Here is a 23499-nt window from a genome sequence, read left to right on the forward strand (position 1 = left end):
TTGGGAAAACTTGATATTGTCTTGGCCTAGAGATCAAGCATTGTTCGGATGGAATCCTAGTACATCAATCGAACTACACCCAGATGGTGTTGCAAAGTTTTAATGAGGACAAAAGCGAAGCCTTCGAGTACTCTTATAGTCGTTCATACTCTAGATGCTAAACGATATCCCTTCCATCCCAAGGAAGATGAAGATATTTTGGAGCCTAAAGTTCCATACCTAAGTGCAATTGGTGCTTTATAGTACTTGGCTTAATGCACTAGACCCAACATCTCATTTGTTATTATTCTTTTGGCTAGATACAGCAACGCGCCTACACGCAAACACTAGAATGGTGTTAAAAACATTTTCCGCTACCTCAAGGGTACGATGGATTTGGGCTTATTCTACACCCATGAATCCTCGAGATGAGCCACGGCCCCCTTCTAACTTCGGGTTGATTCCTGCCTCATTGGTTACGCAGATGCTGGTTATCTATCTAACCCATATAGGGCACGTTCTCAAACGGACTATGTCTTTACCATTGGAGACACCGCTATATCTTGGAGGTTTACCAAGCAAACACTAGTTGCGACTTCTTCGAACCATACTGAGATTATTGCCCTGCATGAAGCATCGCGTGAGTGATTTTGGTTTAGAGCAGTCATGGAACATATTCAAAGCACTAGTGGTCTTACTTCCGTCGTTGACCTTCCTACGACGATCTTCGAAGACAATGCAACATGTATCGAACAGTTAAAGAAGGGATACATCAAAGGAGACAACACGAAGCACATAGCGTTGAAGTTCTTTTATTCTCACCAGCAACAATAGCATCAGAACATTGAAGTCAAGAATAATCAATTCCCATGACAACCTGGCCGATCTCTTTACCAAATCATTGTCCAAGTCTACTTTTCAGAAGCTCGTCCAAGGAATCGGTATGCGTAAATTATCTGAATTGAATTGCCTGTAGTTCTCTTATTTAGAAGTTATGTCTAACTCAAGGAGAGTATCCTGAAGCATACTCACTTGATCTTAATGTACTATTTTTCCCACGATTAGGAGAATTTTTCCCACTCGGTTTTTGCTAACTAACGAGGTTTTGATGAGGCACCCATCAGTGGGATGATCATACTCCATTGAGTTCACTAATTTCATCATGTTTGACGTTTGTCTTAGACATTATGCATACTTCTCACTTTTCTCCTTAGTCTATAGGTTTTTCACTTATCTTAGGTTTTACCATAACGAGGTTTTGTGAGTTTTACTACCAATGCATACTTACTTTCTTATATCTGAGACTCACATTCACCCGTTGTGCCGACGACTTCATCAAATGTTCTACCTCATATGCTGAATATTTGATGCGACATTTTGTTTGAGTATTTACACACTCAAGGGGGAGTATTGTAGTCCTATTGGATTAGAAATGTAATTGTGTAAATCCTAATGTATCTAAGAGTATCTTGTATATTCCCTTTAATAGTTTAATTCCTATTAGAGATGTAATCTTATTAGGGTAAGGATTTTACCTATCCTACTACTATAAATACAGGCATAAAGGGGTGATACAACACACACCTCAGAATTACATATCTCTCTTTTCTCTATGTTGTCGTCGGCCCCTCTCCCTCTCTGTCCTTTATACAGTTCAGTCAAATAGGCCTACAACAAATGCAAAACATTAACTAAACCCGAAACATTTAGTCATCTAATGGTTATCCAATAAATAGACAAACCATGCTTCTCATTTTACTGAAATTTTGACCACATTAATCAAATGGTTAAACGATATATCTGATTATTGGTTGATTTTTTTACAAAGTTGATCTTTAAAGGGTGATCTAGAAAGTAGACGGTTCCGGTAATCAAGCAACATTGCAAGATGAGGAAATCTTTAAAGGGTGATCTAGAAAGTAGACGGTTCGGGTAATCAAGCAACATTGCAAGATTAGGAGAGCCAAGAAGGTAGAACAAGAATGTCCAAATGAGAAGGTTGCTAGCATCTCTAATGATAAAACAATTTCATTTTTAACTGATTTTTTGCAAGTATATTAAAGAAATTAAAATTTGAACAATTATGATCATTGGATTAAAACCAAAAAATAGGTCTTTATTTGTGTTAAATAAATATCTCAACCATAATCTTTCGACACAAGCGGGACATTGGCAGATGGAAATTGAAGGGAGGACATCAGGTGCAAAGAAAAATGCTCTTACCAACTAAAGCTACAAGTTACTCGATCAACTCAAGTACCATTATTAAAATCCACAGAATTTTCAAACTGAATCCGCCAACTTGGGTTCTTCGGTTGTTGTGGGGGGAACGTATTCACCAAAACCACAATCCTCTTCCTTAACAAAACCATCATCTCTAACCCTAAAAACTGCATGAACCAAAATAATTGGCACCGTACAAGCTAAAGTCACAAACAGATGTTCGGCTGCGTACGTAAGTATGAGCTCAATCATCGTCCCAATGGCCAACAGAACCAGCACCAACCGCCCTTCGACGGTCTTGTGCAGCAGCAGAGAATCAGGCACTACCCTCAACAGCGCAAGGTACGAGCATCCCACTGCAGTCATTATCACCAAGAAAATTAGAGACATCTGGCGCTGAGGCACTAGGGTTATGGAGAGTACGGTCCATATCAAGAGTGTGTAGTACGATCCGAAATAACCAAAGTTACGGGTGACGCGAACCGCAGCGGCTTCTGGGGTCGCCGGGATGTTGAAGAAGCAGAAGAGCTTGAAGTCCTTGCTCGTTTTTCCGGTTGAATCTTTCGGTTTATGGGGATCATCAGTAGGTGTTGGTGTGGAGATGGTGGACGGCCTTTTCACGGTGCCGTAGTCAGCCATTTTCTGACCAAACAAATATGGTGTTTAATTTGACTTGAAGGGATTAGAAAGGTACTCGCTGATGTTTTGGATCGAATAAGTTATAAGTTTTGAAAGGATAATGCATATTTATATATACACACACGCATGATAGAGAGTGACAGTAGCAACTTCAAGGAAATGATTCAAGACGGACGTTTTAAACAAAGTGACAATTACAGCGACACTTTTGTCCACATTTGAGTGGAAATTTCAGGGTGAATTACAAGAAGAGCGTCCTAGCTAAAAACAAATCTGTTGCTGTGCGGTACGTTTATTTCAAATTCTCGAATTCTCAGATTTGTTTGGTTAATTCTCTTGATACATAAGAGATACTCTTATTACCAATTCATTACGTGACAAGTTTTTAATATACGAATGATATACTTTTTGAATCATGACAAACATATATTCAACAAGTAAATAGGGATGTAAGTAGATAGGATAAAATATTTCTTATTTTGTTCCTTATTGTAAATAGGGTTGTAAGTAATTTCCACATATATTGCCTATTGTATATATTTACAACTTTCAGATATTTTATATGGTTATGAAACCCAGTGGCATAGCATGGGCACTCCTTTCTAGTTTGAGCTAAAAGAAACAAAATGATAAGTTTGGCATGGCTCGTTCAACGTATCCTCTCTTGTTTGTGGGGGTGGGTACTTGGAATCGAAACATGGACCAAACCAGATTGCACCGAATAGTTTGGTTTTTGCGCTTTTGAAACGGTTCAGCTTGAAACCAAATCGCAAGCTGAAAAATGGTTTAGTTTTGGTTCCCAATATCTAAAACCGAACCTAACCGCATAATATAAGAAAAAAATATTTAATTTTATAGCGTTTAGATATTGTAATTTAATTGATTATTTGGTCGAGTCCCACATTTAGTATGAACTCAACCACATCATAACATTCCCACTGCCCAGACTATCAGAGGCTTTCTCTCTAATAATTCGAGTCTCGACCCAGAAACAAAGTCAAGACATCTCCTCCTCCTCTCCCACAACCTCTACTCCTCGCTCCTGTTCATCTCTTTCGAGTAAATCTCTCCTCACTCCTCCAATCTTCAAACGAACCATTACTCGCCCTCAAGTCTTCCTCCCATTTCGAAATTGAACTCCTCCCGTCCTCTCTTGCATGAAAATTTTATTTTTTTGGGTTTTATTAATGTCATAATGCTTTGACGTTGAACTTTGCTTGAACTTTAATTTAAGTACGGTAAACTTAACTTTTTCAATTGGTTGTAATAAGGTAATTCCATAAGGCATTTTGATGTTGAACTTTGTTTCAAGTTGAATTTTAGTATGGTGATCATAATTTTTATTTTTCAAGTGGGTTGTATTAATGGCATAAAATGTTTAATTTGCTAAACTAAGTTTTGAACTTTTTTTTTTTTTGTCAAACAATAGATTTTGTTAGATTAGCCACCGACGGAGTTTGAACCCACATGTTTGCTTGAATGTTGAATACTTATATTAATGCCAATTTTTAACCAGCCTACAAGTGAGGCACAAACCAAAATCAAAATCATTTGAAACTGAACCAAGCCAAAATCAAATGGTTTGGTTCAATTTTGGTTCACACTGTAAAATCGAACTAAATTGAACTTAATTGAAATAAATTTCGGTTTTGGTTTACCCGAAAATCGCATCACACCAAACCAAATCGTTCCCACCACTACTTTCTTTTTCTTTTTGTGTGTGTTTTTTTTTTTTTGTTTTTTTTTGGCTCATTTTCATTAATAAGAATGAAGGAAACAATTCGGAATGAAACATAAATATGCAAGTTAGGGTTCGGTTGATATACATTTGGTTTTTCGTTTTTTGCTTTTTATGCTTCAAATATAAAGGGTGGTGAGGTAGGGAAAGAATAAAAAAAAAAAAGAATGACCAAAAACAAAATCTTGAAAAAGCCACTTGAAATAAGTACTTTTGGTTTTCCTTTTGTACCATTTCTTATAAGTTTCTCTCTCCCAACATTCTTCCAACTCTTCTTCATCTTCCCTTTCAATATACTTATCCCATATTTCAAACAAAAGAAATAAAAAACTAAATGCATAAGGATCGTTTGATAGTCATTTCATTGTTGGTAACTTCTATCCAACAAATACATAAGCCTTAGTTTTTTTTTTTTTTTTTCATTGAAGATTCAAAACTACACTTATATAATGATATTGGTTGATCATCTTTTCTCGTTCGTGCCTATAGAATAGAATACACAACCTTTTCACTTTGCTTGCAGCCTCTTTGTTCTGCTTCATTTCTCCTTTCCCTCTATTACTATTATATATAGTCTATGAAACCAAAGAAATAGAAAAGGATTTCCTGTTTCCAAATTAATACAACAAAGGCATTCAATTTCTCTCATGACTTATGTTTCGACATTATATGCATTTCCTTTACATATTCTATACTCTAAAACGTGACTCTCCTAACATAAAGTTCTGGCTCCCCGCTCAGAGCATGTCATCCATGGTGATCCACAACTTTCCTCACAAAAATCACGAAACAAGCCCCTAATGAAGCTCTCACATTAATCTTATATGATGTGAGACTGCCTTTATTCCGCAACGTAAGTAATTTTCTCTCGTGACCAAGACTCCACCTTGTTTACTAAAAAGAAAGTCAAGTGGGTCCATGCTAGACCCAGCAATTTCCACGTTGTTTCTTATGTTGCTTTTTGCCAAAGTCTCTCATTCATTTTGTAAATCGAAGGTCACAAATTAAATCTCTCCCTGGAGACTTCCAAGTTATAATAATTAATATTACTGAAACTGAGAAAAATTCTCATCTTACAATGTTGTTTGATAATCGAAACTGTCTACTTTTTAGATCATTATTTACAAATCATCTATGCAAAATACTAACCAAGCTCGAAATTGTTTAGTCATCTAAAAGTTTTTCAATAAATAGACAGTTTTTCAATAAATAGACGAACTCTTTCTCACGCAAACACTAAAATTTTGACAACATTAATCAAACGGTTAAACGATATCTAATTGTTGGTTGATGTTTTATAGAGTAGATCTTTGGAGGGTGAAGAAAGTAAACAATTCCGATCATTAAGCAACATTATGAGATGAAGAGAGTCGAGAATGTCAAAATGAAAAAGTTGCTAGCATTCCCAATTGTGAAACAATTTCTCATATAACCAACTTTTTGCAAGAATATAAGAGAAAGTAAAATTGAACAATTCTGATCATTGGATTATAATGAAAAAGTTAGGTCTTCATTTGTCATAAATAAATATCTCAACCATAATCTTTTGATACAAGCGAGATATTGGCGGGAAGATTTGAATAGACACCGGTACAAGAAAAAAATATTTCTATCTACTTGAGCTAAAAATCGTTTGATCAACTCAAATACCATTATTAAAGTCCACAAAATTATGAAACTGAATCCGACAACTTGAGTTCATCGGTTATGGTCAGGGGAATGAATTCACCAAAACCACAAGCCTCTTCCTCAACAAAAAGATCATCTCTAACCCTAAAAACTGCATGTACCAAAATAACAGGAACCACTCAAGCTAAAGTCACAAGCAAGTGTACGGCTGCACTCGTGAGTCTGAGCTCAGTCATCCTCCCAATGGCAAGCAACGCCAGCACCTGCCGCCCTTCGACGGTCTTGTGCAGCTCCAGAGACTCAGTCCTAACCCTCAACAGCACAAGGTACAAGCAGCCCACTGCAGTCATTGCCACCAAGAAAATTAAAGAAAACTTGCGCTGAGGCACTAGGGTTATTGAGAGTACTTCAAAACTTAATAGCCTTTGTGCGATGGAACCTTATGGTTCGTCAGCCAATATTTGACACAATACATGCCATTTTTTTCCTTGGCACCAAATGATTACCTGACGAATTCCTCTTGACCTCCGAAATTATTTCGTCATATGTAAAGTCTTGGACAAAACTCTAGATTTAACCAGCTTAATTTGTTTGACCAACTGGAATTTTTGTCGAATAAAATAACTTGACCCGACGAAATATGGTTCCTCATGCCAAATTTCGTAGGGCAAATATAGCATTTTCTGGTAGTGGGTGTACAAAACAGTACTGTTTATGTTTATTATAGTTATATATGGTGGTGACAGGTGTAATTGTTCGACAATTGTATTGATCCTGAGATGGGAACAATGAACATGTGCATTCCCACTGTTGGAAGAGAGAGAGAGAGAGAGAAAATTTCTACTTATTTTGTAAGACTGTTAATCTGAACGATCAAAATTTAATTAAGAATTTATTTTACTCACTGTTTTAAAAATATCGAGTAAGGATTAGGCGGGCTAGGCAGCCACCTAGGTAGGTTAGGCATGCTAGGAGGTGGCTAGGCGGTTCTATTGTTTTTAATTTTTTTTTTTTTTTAAATTAACTCAAAGGGTTTTATGGGTAACCTATTAAAAAAGAACCTAAATTATGAAATAGTGAATTTTCAATTTTGGTTTTTAGTTTTGAGTTTTTCTTATTTTTACAGGCATTAGTTTGTGATGATGGTAATGCCATGATGACTTAAGTTTTAAGTTTTAACTTTCCCAAATTCTCAATACAAGTTTAATTTATTTTTATTTTTTTGAGTGTAAGTAGGCATTTATTTATATGTTATATAATAACTTTAATTAAATCTACCTAGCTACCTCGACATTAGGTGTCCCAACCCACCACCTGATTATCGCCTAAAATCTTTTAGAATCTTGATTTTACTATTGAGTTGTAAAAGTTTGATGAGTTAGCTTAAAGAATTTTATTAATTTGTCATCAAAATAATGTTTTACGTTAACTAATTAATATATTGCGTTGTTAGATTGTTAATTGAAATGACATTTAAATAAGAATTCACTTGATCACTGAACCAAATTAATAGTCTAAATTATACATTATGACAACATAAGCATGTCTGTCAAATCGACAACTTGTTGGCATGTGAGGGGAAAGTGCATCGAAGTTAACATAAAACATAAAACAAGCATGTCTTGTCCCCCTAACTCTTTGTCTAGAAACTGAGAGAATGATGCTTGGCCTTTGGCCAGCTAGTTGTATAATCACTAGAAAGTGAACTTGCAATTTGTTATTTCTACCTCCTCTGTTCTGTACTCAGAGGACTAGTTTAAATTACACACATCAAATCTATCTATGTGGTAACCCCATTAGGTACTTGTTGATCACTCTAGTATTGTCCGGTTTTAATACTACATAACATTCGATGTTACTAGTGTTTTAATTGATAGATTCAATTTTAGCTATTCATTTTCAGTATCATGACATTCTATTAAAGAATTTTTCCATTTTTTTTCTCTCTAATCACACAACTTGTACATATGGACAGAAAGATAGGGACAAGTCACATGAGATGAGAGTCACAATTAATCGTAGAAACAGTGGCCACCTATACCTCAAAATGGAAGGGGAACTTGGGAGTGAGTGATATACTTATGAAGATTTCAGTAGAGAGAGACAAGGTGTGATATCGACAACGCATAAAATGCTGTCTTATGATGCGCATAAATGGCTCTTCCGACAGTGTGACCCTTCTTACCATCTTGCCAAAGCCCTCCTCGCAGATTGACGCCGGCTTGGAAGGTCGCTGCTGCAACTCTGATTGTTTTGGTGGATTTTCCATTTTTCTTTGAAAACTAGCAATGATGTTAGTTATAGTTTCAAAGGTGTCTATGTAAATAAGCAATGCTCACCACATGAGCTGTTTCATCGATGGTTCCCTTGTAGGCTCCCCTTAGTAATTAACCCATCGGAGGATTTCGTTTGGTTACCTAATCTTCGAACATTTGTTTTTTGTGATTTTTGATGTATGAGATCTTGGAGCATATACACACAAGTTTGACGATTGGATCGTTGAAACTTATTTTGTAGTATGTGCATCCAGTCAAACAATAGATTCAACAAATATTTAGAGACTATTCTATACTGCCAGTAAATAGACGTAAGTTTTTGTGGTATCCGCTAGTGTAGTTGTAAATAATCATCAAAATCGGATCTAAAATGATCGTTAAATCGTGATTTTTCGTTTGTAAACGCCAAAGAATTTGGTCCCATTACTTAATCATTGAAGAAACTTAATATATCAACCATGTATCTCACTTTGCCCCATGAATATATCCACTTGACTCGAGGAAACAAAACCCTAAAACCTAATTTAGCCTTTGCGTGGTTCATTAAGCAAGATTTGACACAATACACGTCATTTTGTAAACTAAATTACATGAAGGTTGATGATTGGATTAGTACTTAAACGTCGATAAACATGTTCATTTTTTGTGTTGATACATCACTTGGTTTGCAAATTTTATCGACAAATTTAAATTCCCATCTTACTTTTATTCTCTCTTGACCTAGACTTCACTTGGTTACTCGAAGAAAGGCAAGTGGATCCATGCGTGGACCTAGCAATTCCCCATTTTGTTTATACGTTGCTTTTTGTCAAAGTCTCATATATTATGTAAATCAAATGTCATAATATTATGTGAATCCCTATGCGTGGACCTAGCAATATATTATGTGAATCCCTCCATGGAGATTTTCCAGCCATAATAATGTTGTTCGACTGAATTTTCTTTCAAGAAAACTTGGCCTTTGTCCACAACATCAGTTCACAACGAAAAAAACCTTTGGTAAGATTGTTCATGTCATGTGACAATTCCGAGAGGCAAAACTAGTGACTGCAGTCCATAACTTTTGCTATGGAATACAATCACAGCCAGAGAAACCTTTACGCAGTATATAAATTAGGTTAAATTTAATAAATTGCATTAGGTCAGAAAAAAAAAAAAAAACTGTTTTGGTGAGATATGGCTACACTATTCATCAGACAATTAAATAACAAGTAAAATTAACGAGCATTCATAGAACTCGTGTTTTCTTTCCCACCCGGGCGTAGATACAGAATTTGTTCTATAGCTTATCTTCCGTACTGTATTTCATTCTAATAAGAAATGGGATCGATCTCATCAGGCTCGACTGTCTTCTCGGCAAGTATCAGTTTATTGAGAGGCCAAGGCTGTCAAAGATCGTATAAGAAATGCAAGGTATCTGTTACCACAGTATCGGTAAGTATTATACGCTTACCTGTTCATCAAAGTCACGAGAATTAACAGCCTGGCCAAATTCTATGCATGACATCTTCGTTTCTTACATTTCCATGAACATAAACCTTGGGCTCTTTAACCTGGAGCAAGGATGAAGTAGTTAGCATCTGATTTTAAAACAAACATGTATCTACTTTTGTGAAATTATATAGATTCGTACCAGTAAAACGGGAGGGAATCCAGTTCTCAAACGAACCCGGGAGAAACCATTTACAGCAAATAGGCACTTGAATCTATCAACGGCAGGATGTTCACTGCTATACAAGAAAACAATGAAATCCGACTACATGAATGAGAGCATCAATGCAAAACAAAATAAGTTTCAATCAAAGAGCATCCAAACACCGTAAGAATGGAGAAGCTTTTGGATTTAGATAAATCTCTACATGTGTCCGTTGAAAGGGTATAAGCATTAGAATTATTGCAAAACAATTTTCTATACTATTTAATCCTGTGTTATGTGGGAATGAACGAAATGCCCTTAACATTATTGATGGTATAGAAAACGTTACTGACGTCTTATAAACAGTTTGCCATACAACGCTTCTTAACAATCTTAAACAGTTTGTTTGGAAAATGTCTTGTTGGCAGAAAACTCTTGATGGATGGTCAATGTTAAGGCAAAAGCAAAGATTTCTCCTCCAAATACACTACTCCTTTAACACATTTGATTCTAAGAATGTTCTAGACAAAGAAAAAGGAAGACAATCGGAATAAAAAAAAAAAAAACTCACTTTATAAGATAGGTGAAATTTCTGCGGTGTAGCTCTTCAGGAGGAATCCCTTCTTCTTTAGAATACCTGCACTGCCAGTAGTTAAATGAACTAATACACAAACCTTTGACAATTTATATATTATTAAAAAACCAGTAATTTTAAATTAAGATGGATTCCAAAATTGAATTTTTCCCAATTACTTCAACATCATCTCTGAATTTTTTTTAACAGAATAGAAAAGGAAAATAGAAAATTTGACATGGGTTCAAAGTTTCAAGCAACATTATAAGTAGCGTATGTTAGAAGGATATACAGTCTTCCATATCCATTTTCCAGGCTAAAGAATCGGAGTTAGCAACCTCGTATACCTATCTTTTAGAAAAACAGAGACATAACTTCTAACAATTATTTATTTATTGCTACACAAGTGTAAGCTCAGCTTCCTCTACCCAGAGGTACAGAGTCTTCGCTCTCACAGTAAATGTTATGTTTTACGAAAGGTGAATGATTATCAATGACCGTAAACCATGTCATCTTGAAATTGTTTCAGTATACACTTGCTAGTTTAAATTCAAAAACGCTAGTCCAAAGAGACAGCTGAGTTTCTGGAATAGCCAACAGCATCATCAGAAGTTATAAGTGAAGTTAAAACTAGAAGAAAATCAATTATACCTCCATGGGAAATTATTTTCACAGAAGCGGGATATTCCATTCATGGCCGAAAACGTATCAATGTGAACCCAATGTTCATTTGAAGTGTTAGCAAGATGGCCTGTCAAAAACTCATCATATAATAATATCAAATTCATATACCAACAGTACCAAAATATATACCGACTAAATTGCTAATATAAATAAAGAGACACAGAACAAGAAGCTCATAATAACAGTAACAAGAAGATACCAACTAAATTGCTAATATAAACAAAGACACAGTACTTACCGGTCTGATGCAAATGTTTTAAAGCATGACCACTGGGATAATTTTCATTGGAAGCCATGAAACTTATGACAGTGCACCCTAGACTACAAAAACATAAAATCAGTAAAGAAGGTGGCAGATTATTCTTTCTGATGAAAGCAAAAGAATTTTAAACATCCAACCTGATCAACAATAATCCAAGCATCATTGGATAAAGCAAGTTCCAGAAAGTCTTCTTCCTATTGTTATAGCTGTAGGAAAGAACAATCAGAATTCATTTAACTGTTAGGTTAGTAATTGAAACCCAAAAAGACGGGAAACGAACAAGCAAGCAAAAATAAAAATGATTTAAACCCAGGCCTAATGATGCAGTAGCACTGGATTGAAGAAAGAAGATTCAATTCTGCAATCCAGTGCCTAGGGCTATAAGAGCAACATCAGAGAAAATTCTTTAATCAAGAATAAGTGTCCTTAGTAGTTTGTTACGATAATCTATTTATACTATTTTACAGTCAGGTTTTATTTATGCCGGAGCAAAAATACAATTACAACAATTTGATCCTATTTTACGAATTTAAAAATAATATGATAACGCCACAAATAGACCATACATACATTCTAGTTGCAGCAATTGCAGCAGATAAGTTGAACATGGGAACTGAGCTAATTATAAAACGAAGCTCCTGCATCATGATCAATAAGGTCTTTCAATATCTAATCTAGAATAAAAATAAGCCCACCAAACTCTATAAAATATGAGCAATATTACCTTGTGGGGAAGCTTAGAGTAAAGTAAAACAAAGGACAAGGTTGGAAGAACGAATAACAAAACCCTCCTCTCAAGAAAGACCCCAAGCTGCAAGAAGATTGTGTATCAAGTTAGAAAGAATAAGGGGTTTGGAGCCCTGGGAACATAAGTGGTAGTATGCTTGCGAAGTTGAATGTATCCAAAATGATTAATCACAAAATACATTTGCTTCCGTATCCATGTCTATATTATTATCTACCCCAAGTAGAGACATTCGTCATACAATTACTCTTGAGAAAATTACTATGTCAAGTGCAGTTCATACTTATGCCAAGTACTTAAGTATTATCAGCCGTCAACTGTATTAAATTAGAAAATGTTCGAAGCACTGGCCAAAGTAATAGATAGATAATCTAAGCAACAAAGGCTCACAAGTAGCAACCGATTACATTATACATGAAAGAGAAGGTTTAGTTAGAACACCAGACTCACCAGAAAAAGAGGGTATGCAGCAAGCAATGACCGCGGGAGTGCTGAAGTGAAGTACCAGTAAAACGGATGTATCTGAATAAAAAGTAATATGAAGGAAAACTACTAACACATATTTATTAGTTTTACATTCACTCCGCTTTGCCCCCAAAAGACAAGGTGATACTCCCACAGAATCTTTGAATAAGAGTTTCTTCTCTTGTACCAAAACAATTAATGAAAAAAAGGATAATACTCCTATTTTAGCATCCACTGAAGAAGGTATCCACCAAAAGTTAACTGTCCCACTCCTAATATATAGCCTAAAATCCCTAAAACGAAACACTAACAAAAGATTCAAATGCATAAAACCAGGCAGAACACACACTACAAACTTGGTGGCAAAAACACTTGAAGACTCGGAAATAGTCTGCTCAATTGGACTAAAAATATGTCTTACTCTTACAAGATTATAAACATTACAACACACTCCAAATCAAATGCGAAACGGATTTGTTGTAAGGATACACCCCACTCTGAACTTCTATTGAGCACAGAGTTGAACCAGAAAACTTCAAATTCAGGCCACAGTAACCTTTTCCACATAATTGAATCTACTATAACAGTAAGGCCTGAAGTACAAAAAATCCAAACAAGAACATTATTCAGAAATTGTTGTTATTTTTGCAACCAATGTTGTGATCTATGCATCTGAAGAAATTGATAGTAGGGTAGTACCTGTAGTAGTAATACTAATACTAATAAATTCTAATAATAGTAACAATAAGAACAATGATAATGATAATAAAACAACCTACGCACAATACAGCACACAAACTGCAGCATTTCAACGCCTTCCATAATGAAATTCTTCTAGTCTGTAATCAAAAAGAAGGATCAATTACTAATTTATTACACGAAGGTACAAATTAAAATGCAAATTGATTATCCACCTTAACCGGCACAAGTAGAAACTTACCAACAAAAGCTCCAAGCCAAGAGGGCCAAGAAGTAACAAAATATCACATCTAAAGATAACCGTAGCAAAAATCTGAATATAAAAACCAAGATGCAAATTAAAAGAAAATCAGGTAAGTGTATCTTAACTGTGAGGAATAAAGCAAACTTACTTCATAAGCATCATCAGCAAAGTCTACAAAAAAAAGTCCAATTGGACAAAAGGGCCGAGATTATAGTATCCTTAGACATTATGATGCATAATCTGATTATAGCATATAGCGACATACCAGGCAGTTTATGGCTGCATAATACTTCTCCTTTAACCAATACCCATATGCCAAATTGACTACAACAAGAAAATACGAAAAATAAATAAAAGCCTCATGACATATGAATAAGCTGTCAGAGCCAATCAATATTTCAATTAGAATGAAAACTAGCATGCATCTGAGGCCAAGCACAGTAAGGGCTATAAAGGTTATAATCATACCCTAAAAAAACAATACAAGGTCCTACAAATGATATTATATGCATCTCCTGTCCTTCTTCTATGGGGTGCAAATGAAAACCCTAGCCCCTAGGTTGCACAAAGAAGAAAATAAGAACTACTCCTTCCCAACTCTTCTGTTTCCCATTTGTGCCATTTGACCCTTTAGTATTATAATAACAAACAGACAGCACTTAAAAATCAACGAAAAAGAAAGACGCAAAATAATGTTTTCCCCTCCATATCCAGCACGTACCTAACGTGTATATCCTTTGTATTCTCAAGTCAACCTTGTTAAAATGATAAAAAAGATACATATTTGGAGTGTCAAATACCATCTACCCGCATGTGAACTTAATTAATCATGTAGTAGGAAGCAGGAAAAAAAATGTTCAAGACAACAAATCTTTGCAGAGGTTCATTAGATAGCCAGTTCTACATCTGTACAATCTTAAAAATATACATCCACAAGGGAAAAAGAATGCACATGAGAAGAATTACCTACGCCCAGAGCTAGTATATTTGGAAGTGGACGAGTACAATAGAACAAAAGGTGGAACTGAACTGCAGTTAGTATCACAAAGAAAGCTTCCACTTGACGTCCAAACTTAAGTCTAACCTGAAAATGGAAACAAATAAAAGGCTTACTTATATTTCTTTTTCTTTTAAGAAACACAACTTAATGAACTGAACAAAATACAAGGTGTACAGTGCACGAGAAGAAAATAAGTATAAAGCAACAGCATACCTGAAGGCGAAAGAAGCATAATGTAGATAATATGATGCCACCTAATGCCAAACGAACTGGCAAACAGAAACTAAAACAATTTAGGAATTGTTATTATGAAAGGCAAGATATAACAAAAAAAAAATTATAATAAAAAAAGATATAAACAAATGTGGAAGGCATTCCCCATGAATGTCATCCAACTTTTTTCTTTCTCAGAAGAAGTAATAAATTAATAGATGACCCCAGGTGCATGAAAAGTATGTAGGAGGCATGCCTTTCAATTCCCACCAAAATGTACCACTGAATGCACAAAACAACGTGCTTTTCAAATAAATCCTCTGTGAGACTTCTCAGACTAGATGGCTTTCCAAATCGCCATTCCAGCAAGCAAGAAGGTCAGCCACAAATCTCAGCATAACCAGTAACCCCAGATACAAAAATAAATACTAATCTATATGGAGATCCGATAATAAGATGGAAACCATGGAATATTTGCTGCCACTCGTGAAGCAACACTCAGATGAATGTAAACTTACAAGAAATTTAAAGCACTAACCTGCTAAAAGACTATAAACCTTTGGCAAATGCAACAGTTCCATTGCTAAAACAGAAGGAGAAGCCAAACTTGAAACAAACAATGCACCTAGAAGAATGACATACCACACAAATCAGTGAAGTAAACACCTTGGAAGATTTAATAATTCATCAACGAATCAGTACAATTTTCAAAAATCTTAACAATTTATCCATGAGATAACACACTAGAACAACTAAAACTGCATAGAAATATGGGGATTGCCCCCAAAGGCTTTATTTGGCTAATTTACTCATTTAGACTTTAAATCACAAACTTAGTAACATCGACAGCGCATATTTTACAAGCTTACCGAGGAAAGTGCGAGGAACGACTCCAGGGAACTCCAAATGATCATACTACCAGGAGGCAAACATTTATCCAAACAAAGTAGTTAGATAGCCAAAAGGACCAACACATTCCAGAAAACATAACAGCTGACACAAGCTTATGAAGAGATAGATATATAAACTCACATTATCTATGCGATTTCGATAATACAGAATGTCATGCATTGCCTGATAACAAGTAAGAACAAGAAACAACAAACAACAAAATTAGAAGTAAGCAAAAGCACTAAAGAAGCTGAAAACGATACGCCGATAAACAATTCAGTTTTCCCAGATAACAAAATCATCTCCCCCCTCATGTTATCAGTGAGCAGACCAAATTTGAACTTCAAATTTTCATTTAAATCCTGTTCAATTTTTTGTATATACTGAAAATTTTTACATTTCCAACATTTTCCACCATTACAAATTACCACAAATCACTGTAATTCAATAATTTAACTCTCTTATTAGTAAATATTTCCAAGTTTTTCACTTTCATACACTTCAGGCAAATAGAGAGAGAGAGAGAGAGAGAAGTGCCACCTGGACATTGAAGCTTTCTTCAACCTTAGTGTAGGGCGCCATGAACACATAAAACGCAGCTATCGATCCAAGTACCAAATCGTAACCATGGCGCTCAAGAAAATTGGAAGACTTGGAAGCCATTGTTTAGAGAGAGAGAGAGAGAGAGAAACACAGACGCAGACAGGAGATAGAGAGAGAGAGAGTTGAACTGAAGTGTGTGGATCTACTAGTGGGCTGGGCCAGATCGATGTTTTATTGGGCTTGGGCTTTGGTTCAGATAAAAATTTGAAACAAGACACTTGACCAAGTAAAACGTCAGTAGAACGTTGTAACTTGTAACAACCGTAGCCATAGCTGATAAGCCATGGAAGCTGTAACAGTAACCTCACCGCCTCTCTCTCTGCACCACCACTGCTTCCCGCCAAGCACACGCATCGCCGCCGCCAACTCTAATGACTGTAATAAACACCGCCAAACCTTCAAGCGGAAAGCTTTATCATCACGGCGGAAACAAAAGACTCCGACATTCGAAGAACACCACGCGTTTCCGGACTCCTTGCCGCTCCACACGAAGAACCCACATGCCATTTACAAGGACATACAGAGCTTCGCAAGGAGAAATAAGATCGAAAAGGCCCTGAGTATCTTGGACTACTTGGACCAGCAGGGCATCCCGGTTAACGCCACCACATTCTCCGCCCTCATCGCCGCTTGTGTCCGTACAAGGTCGTTGGATCACGGCAAGCAAATCCACACGCATATTCGGATTAACGGGCTCGAAAACAATGACTTTATACGCACAAAGTTGGTAAATATGTACACTAGTTTTGGGTCAGTGGATGATGCACAGAAGCTGTTTGATGAAAGTTCTAGCAAGAACGTGTACTCGTGGAATGCCTTGCTTAGAGGCACTGTCATTGCTGGTGGGAAGCGGTACGGTGATGTTCTTGATACTTATTCGGAAATGCGGGTGTTAGGGGTGGAGTTGAATGTGTATAGTTTCTCTAGTGTGATTAAGAGCTTTGCAGGTGCTTCGGCACTGTCGCAAGGTTTGAAGACGCATGCCCTTTTGGTTAAGAACGGTTTCATTGATAGCGCGATTGTTCGGACGAGTTTGGTTGATTTGTACTTTAAATGTGGCAAGATTAAGCTTGCTCACCGCGTGTTTGAAGAATTTGGTGATAGAGATGTTGTTGTATGGGGAGCCATGATTGCAGGTTTTGCGCATAATAGGAGGCAAGGGGAAGCTTTGGAGTATGTTAGGATGATGGTAGATGAAGGAGTAAGACTGAATTCAGTTATATTGACTAGTATTCTTCCTGTGATTGGGGACGTTGGGGCTCGAAAGCTAGGGCAGGAGCTTCATGCTTTTGTGGTGAAGACGAAAAGCTATTCCAAGCAGATTTTCATTCAGTCTGGCTTGATAGACATGTATTGCAAGTGTGGAGATATGGATATGGGGCGGCGGGTTTTTTATCATTCGAAGGAGAGGAATACAATTTGTTGGACTGCTTTGATGTCAGGTTATGTTGCAAATGGGAGGCCTGAGCAGGCATTGCGATCGATCATTTGGATGCAGCAGGAAGGGTTTAAACCAGATTTGGTCACGATTGCCACCATCCTTCCAGTTTGTGCAGAATTGAAGGATTTGAAACGAGGGAAGGAGATACATGCGTATGCTGTGAAAAATTGTTTCTTGCCCAATGTATCTATAATTTCTTCTTTGATGGTGATGTACTCGAAGTGTGGCATCTTTGAGTACTCGTAAGACTATTCGATGGGATGGAGAACAGAAATATTATCCTTTGGACGGCCATGATTGATTCCTATATTGACAACGGATGCCTCTACGAGGCACTTGGTCTGGTAAGGTCAATGGTCTTATCGAAGCACAGGCCAGATTCCGTTGCAATGGCAAGGATTTTGAACATTTGCAATGGCCTAAAGAATTTGAAGCTTGGGAAGGAAATTCATGGACAAGTTTTGAAGAAGAACTTTGAATCCATTCCTTTGTTACTGCTGAAATTGTGAAAATGTATGGGCAATGTGGAGCCGTTGATCATGCAAAGTCTGTTTTCGATGCAATCCCTGTCAAGGGTTCAATGACTTGGACTGCAATCATAGAGGCTTATGCATACAATGACATGTATCAAGAAGCTATCAATCTGTTCGATCAGATGAGATCTAAAGACTTCACTCCGAACCATTTCACTTTCCAGGTGGTTCTATCTATTTGCGATCGAGCTGGATTTGTTGATGATGCTTGCCGTATCGTCCATTTAATGTCTCGTGTGTACAAAGTTAAGGTGTCTGAGGAACAATATTCTCTAATCATTGGACTTCTTGATCGTTTTGGCCGCATTGAGGAGGCTCGAAGATTTACAACATTGAGTTCGTCTCTGTTGTAATGATGGATGGTTGGACCTTCCTTCTTTCATGTATAAATTTCGTAAGCTCTTGAAACTTTCTTTGTGATTACTAGTTTTCTGCAACTTCACAAATGTATAGAGACCCATTGTATCTTCATGTATGAGTAACATGGTAATTTTCAATTTACTTCAATGTGATTGTTGTTACCAATTTACAGTTTTTTTTTTTACCTCCTTGAATTAAGAACTTCATTAGGAATCTCATCAATTGAATCGAAATAAAATTCGAATCCAAACCCAAATGCAGTTATCGAAAAATACATTCTAAAAAACAATTACAGTATAAAAAAGAATTGTTAACCTAATAGAGAATCACACCAGTTAAGCTCAAAAAGGTGATTAGTGGATCCATCATCAAGGGGATTCAAAAAGACATAAACATGTGATCCATCTTGGACTCCATAATCAACGAGCAAAACTCCGTCTGCATCGTCATTCATGAGACGGCTACAATGACGATCATCGCTGTCAGTGTCAAGAATCAAGATCAGACGGTGGTAAGGGAGCTTCTGCTGCGCTTCAATTTCCCGTTTTAGATCAGCAACCGTCGCCTCCTTTCCGACTTGAACATAGAAGAGAGTTCCTGTCAAATTCTCCACCACCACCTTCATTGTCATGTCGAAATGTCGAAGTTTATTGTTAATTAAGACAAATTAAGCTCACTTTTGGTCTCTTTTTTCTTTTTCTTTTTTCCGGTAACAATTTAAGCTCAGTTTATCTAGGCAATATTCATGCAGAAAGCTTGAGGGAGGAGTTCACGTATGCAGCATTCTCGGCAGTTTGTTACATGCACATGCTGATATGCTGATTTGTTGGCTAGGCAGATTAATTAGGGTTTTCGGGACAAGAAGATGTCAAGGGCTCTCCGACGATCAAGACATTGAGAGAGCTAGAGTTTTCTCCGTGTGGAATATTGTGTTACCTGAAAAAAAGCCATCAGATGTCGAATATGTAGGAGAGTTGATAACGATTTAGGAATGTATTGCAAAAGAGGACATGATCCATTAATATAATTAATCCCTTGATTTGAGGTAAATATAATTTGACAACAATCTATGATATGATCGCATACCTAATATGTGTGTGTGGAGCTGTAAACGAGTCGAGCCGAACCAAATATCATTGTGTTCAAGTTTGCCTTGTTTTTTTTTTTTTTTTTTTTTTTTTTGAGCTCGAGCTAGGTTGGGCTTGCTTCTGATACGAGCCGAGCTTGAGCCAGAATAATTGTGAGATTTCTTCAATTATGACAATTCCTAATTTGAAATTGTGATCGATTTGATTCTAAAATATTAGAACATAAATTGAAAACGTTGTTTTTGATCCGATCTATACAAAATATAATCCCCAAGTGACCCATATGGTCAATAATTTGATTCTAAAATATTAGAAAAGAAATTAAAAACATTATTTTGGATCCGTTCTATCAGAAAATATAATCCCTAAGTGACCCATATGGTCAATAATCTAAATGAGAGTACAAGGGCACTTAAGTGTATCTATTATTACTTATTTTAGGTCCAATTTGTATTTTATGTCAAACTGAGAGGGATTTTCAGGAGTGAGGTCCAAATTTATTATGTTACATAATATTATATTTTCTTAATCAATATACCAAGTATACGTATTTTATGCTGTACACAAAATTAACCTACTATTTTATCAATGTTCTGTTATTTAATATACACATTGTTGTATAATATGACATGCAAAGTAACAAGAGCACTCGCAATATTCACGTTACAAATTTTTATTGTATAGTTTCACATTAAATTATAGTGTTATGGTTGTTGGAATTTATATTTGATGAGGTTGTGACTGTTTATGAACAAAGTTGCGATTATTCAATTAATATAAAGTAAGCATCCTAAAATGGTGAAACATTTAAAATACCATAAATTGTTCTTAAAGAATTTTAAAAATTACAATTGAACCAAAAGGAGTTAAAGTAATTCATCACATTTTAATTTTGAATGAATTTAAAATTTAAAATTATAGACGAAAAAAAAAAAACTCCCACGTTAATAGGTGGTTTCATGTTTTTGCTTAATTTCCTTTTTTGAATAATTTTTTTAATAAAAATATAAATTAGTTATTTAAACAAAAATATAACTATAAAGGCCAATTGCCAGGCCTTTGTTTTGTAATTGAAGAGATACAACTATTGACACTTCCAGACAAAACACAATTTTTATAAAGAGTCACTTAGTCCACCCCATGCCAATTGCTTGGGTAATTGGGCAATCCAATCCCCAAAACTCTAAAGAGTCTCTCCACCCCAACCCAATCAATCATGCTATTAGGGAGCCAACACCGCCGGACTCATCACTTAGGCGGAATGGCCCAAGTCTGTGACTAAGTGGATCTGATGTTAGGCTAACAACAGCCAAATTCTCTCTCTTTTTTTTTTTTTTTTTTTTTTTTTTTTTTTTTTTAACGTCAAGTGCGTGGTTTTTAGGCACAGAGAACGGCATATAAGCCAACCAATAAGGTGTGATGGGGCCCGTGCTATAAGCGCACTCAGCCCAGCCTAATGGGGGGCGATGTGGCACATTATGTGCTTTTGGATTTCCAACAGTTAAAATTTTTTGAATTCAATCGTAACGGTTAGTACATGTGGTGACATCTGGGCCATCAAAGTTTATCATCAACAGTCCATATTTTTTTGAATTAAAAAAGATAAAACAACGAAAAAAATCTTATTGCCATTGGGCCCATGCGGCACAATCTGGGCTCTTGGATGCAAAAAAAATGTAATACAATCGTGCACATTAATTAAGTTAGATAAAAATTATAAAAACCTTCACAAAAATACAAAAAAAAGTTTAAAATATTTCCTATAAATACCCAACAATCCTCTTCCACCCTACACCACATTTAATATAACAAATACTTTCAACCAATCTTTCTCTCAAATTTTCTAAATACTTTGGTACAATGCAACCAATAAGAACAAGTCATTCAACCACTTTGAATGTTGGAATGTTCTCAAAGGTTGCCCCAGGTACAACATTGTGCCAAATGGTCCAACATTTTTCATGAACGACACTCCTCTACACTCTACATCAAAAGAAATCTCGCATGTTTAGGAAGTCGGCCCACTTGAAGTATCAAAACTGACCTATCGTTCACATAAACTTCAAGGTATGAAAGCTGCGAAGAAAAAAAAATAAGGTCTTCCAATAGTGATTATACAAAATATATGGAAGAAATTACTCGCCATGGTGCATTGAGTTTGGGGACATGGCTAAACTTGAGGCTAAGAAGGCTGGAGTCTGGAGATACGGCTAGGGTTGTAGCTAATGAGAGAGAAAGAGAGCTACTTACACAAAAAAAATGGAGATACTTAGGGAGGGCTAAGAAAGATCATCAAATTATCTCCAAGTCTCTTGAAGGAATGTCTTTGGATTCAACTATTTTTGGAGATCAGAATGAGCGGAAGTAATGCGAAGGAGGCGTGAAAGAGAAGAGGGACCAAGCGGAGATGATCCTTGTTGGAAATATTGGCAATGCGGATGCTACTTCTCTTACAACAAATCACATAAAATAAATACTAGTATATAATAATTTTCATTGCCACAATAAATTACATAAAACAAACAAAATAAGATAAAATAATACTTATCTTTTGTAGGTAGAGAACACTCTTAGTCGATCCTTGATTAGAACAATATTTTAGGTTAAGGCGTGTAAATTCATTGTCTTTAAGAGTAGATTTCGTCCCTCTAAGATAATGTCTCGGTTTAACAAGTTATGGCGCCCTACCCTCCAAGATACCACAAAATATGATCCTCGTAAGCGTACGCTCGTAATACTTGAATTAGGTGAACAACTCGATTCTTTCCTTTAGTCTGGAGTGAGTGAAGAATATAATAAAACTTTCAAGAATGATGGATCAAAAGGATAGATAAAAGAAGATGAGATGATTGTCATCTTCATCTTTTCACTAGAGAGATTACCACATGTATAATAGAACTATTCCAAAGAGACGTTAGCCAATAAATGTTAATTAATTCAAAGAGCAATTATTATACTATAAAAGTGTAAGGTTATTATAAATGTTAACACTCAACATTTTGTTGACACACTCTACATAAAATTTAATAATAAATAACTCATATATCTTGATATAAAATAACTATTTAAGCCATAAATAGTACACTCCATAAGTTCTTTTAACAGCACAACCTAATAATAATTCAAGAACATGTTGAGATCAATTTTTCTTGTTTTTAACAGCATAACCTAATGATAATTCAAGAACATGTTGAGATCAAATTTTCTTGTTTTCGAGTTGCAGTCTAAGAGTTTAAACTTGAAAACATTTTCTGCAAATTCCGATATCACTTTTTTAAAGATAATTTTCATAAGCTGGGGGTGTAATCGCGATCGCAAATGCTACAAGGAACACATGAGATTTTTTGTAAGGGAAATAAAAAACTGATTCCATTTGACAGTTAAGAATGTCTGGAAAAAAGGAGTTTCGTTTCTCATTTTTTTCGGTTGAAAGGAGAGACTTCAAGAAGAGAAAAGATAGCTGAAGTTTGAAATCTCAGAGAAAAATAGGATAAAAATGTTTTGTCCTATTTTTAAAAAAATTTTTCGGTTGACTTGACCTCTTAGGGCCTGTTTGGTATCCTACTCAAAAACTTGA

At 35.9% G+C, this 23499-nt stretch overlaps 4 protein-coding genes across 9 annotated transcripts; 1 reads left to right on the forward strand and 3 right to left on the reverse strand.

Annotated features, from left to right (window-relative positions):
• Window positions 1-2074: 2074 nt before the first annotated feature.
• LOC125471450 lies at window positions 2075-2930 on the reverse strand. Its single transcript, XM_048571825.1, has one exon. The coding sequence runs from the start codon at window positions 2839-2841 to the stop codon at window positions 2263-2265; it is 579 nt and encodes a 192-aa protein (XP_048427782.1). The 5' UTR covers window positions 2842-2930; the 3' UTR covers window positions 2075-2262.
• A 6667-nt stretch (window positions 2931-9597) lies between these two features.
• On the reverse strand, window positions 9598-16588 carry LOC103964190 (dol-P-Man:Man(7)GlcNAc(2)-PP-Dol alpha-1,6-mannosyltransferase). 6 transcript variants are annotated; one of them, XM_048572181.1, is made up of 20 exons: window positions 16438-16588; window positions 16039-16080; window positions 15876-15921; window positions 15545-15631; window positions 15007-15062; window positions 14760-14877; window positions 14059-14117; window positions 13791-13862; window positions 13626-13689; window positions 13340-13443; window positions 12836-12907; window positions 12365-12451; window positions 12211-12278; window positions 11778-11846; window positions 11617-11699; window positions 11346-11445; window positions 10692-10757; window positions 10118-10214; window positions 9941-10037; window positions 9598-9896 (listed from the first exon to the last, which is right to left on the reverse strand). In XM_048572181.1, exons 1-19 carry the CDS (start codon window positions 16558-16560, stop codon window positions 9960-9962), a joined length of 1491 nt encoding a protein of 496 aa, XP_048428138.1. In that variant the 5' UTR covers window positions 16561-16588; the 3' UTR covers window positions 9598-9896; window positions 9941-9959. The 6 variants fall into 6 exon arrangements, 4 of the variants coding, with proteins under 4 accessions (XP_048428138.1, XP_048428140.1, XP_009375362.2 ...); XM_048572183.1 differs by having other exon boundaries at window positions 9598-9869; window positions 9938-10037; XM_009377087.3 differs by having other exon boundaries at window positions 9598-10037; window positions 10118-10211.
• A 158-nt stretch (window positions 16589-16746) lies between these two features.
• Window positions 16747-18999, forward strand: LOC103964189 (pentatricopeptide repeat-containing protein At1g71460, chloroplastic). Its single transcript, XM_009377086.2, is given in 3 exon segments — window positions 16747-18179; window positions 18182-18427; window positions 18430-18999. Coding segments are annotated over 3 exon segments (2040 nt in total). The 5' UTR covers window positions 16747-16783; the 3' UTR covers window positions 18828-18999.
• A 145-nt stretch (window positions 19000-19144) lies between these two features.
• Window positions 19145-19465, reverse strand: LOC103964214. The gene has a single exon (XM_009377124.2). It carries the CDS (start codon window positions 19463-19465, stop codon window positions 19145-19147), a length of 321 nt encoding a protein of 106 aa, XP_009375399.1.
• Between the last annotated feature and the right edge of the window lie 4034 nt (window positions 19466-23499).

Source organism: the organism of the source record quoted next, unplaced genomic scaffold (genome assembly GCF_019419815.1).
Source record: "Pyrus x bretschneideri cultivar Hongxiangsu unplaced genomic scaffold, Pyrus_bretschneideri_v1 Contig109, whole genome shotgun sequence".
NCBI lineage: Eukaryota > Viridiplantae > Streptophyta > Magnoliopsida > Rosales > Rosaceae > Pyrus > Pyrus x bretschneideri.

Coding starts and splice junctions, on each gene's coding strand:
- LOC103964214 (XM_009377124.2), bottom strand. CDS start 19,465: ATGACAATGAAGGTGGTGGTGGAGAATTTGACAGGAACTCTCTTCTAT.
- LOC125471450 (XM_048571825.1), bottom strand. CDS start 2,841: ATGGCTGACTACGGCACCGTGAAAAGGCCGTCCACCATCTCCACACCA.
- LOC103964190 (XM_048572181.1), bottom strand. CDS start 16,560: ATGGCTTCCAAGTCTTCCAATTTTCTTGAGCGCCATGGTTACGATTTG. Junction 13,444..13,625: donor GTGTGCTGTATTGTGCGTAG/GTTGTTTTATTA, acceptor TTTGTACTTCAG/GCCTTACTGTTATAGTAGAT. Junction 12,452..12,835: donor CTGCATACCCTCTTTTTCTG/GTGAGTCTGGTG, acceptor ATCTTCTTGCAG/CTTGGGGTCTTTCTTGAGAG.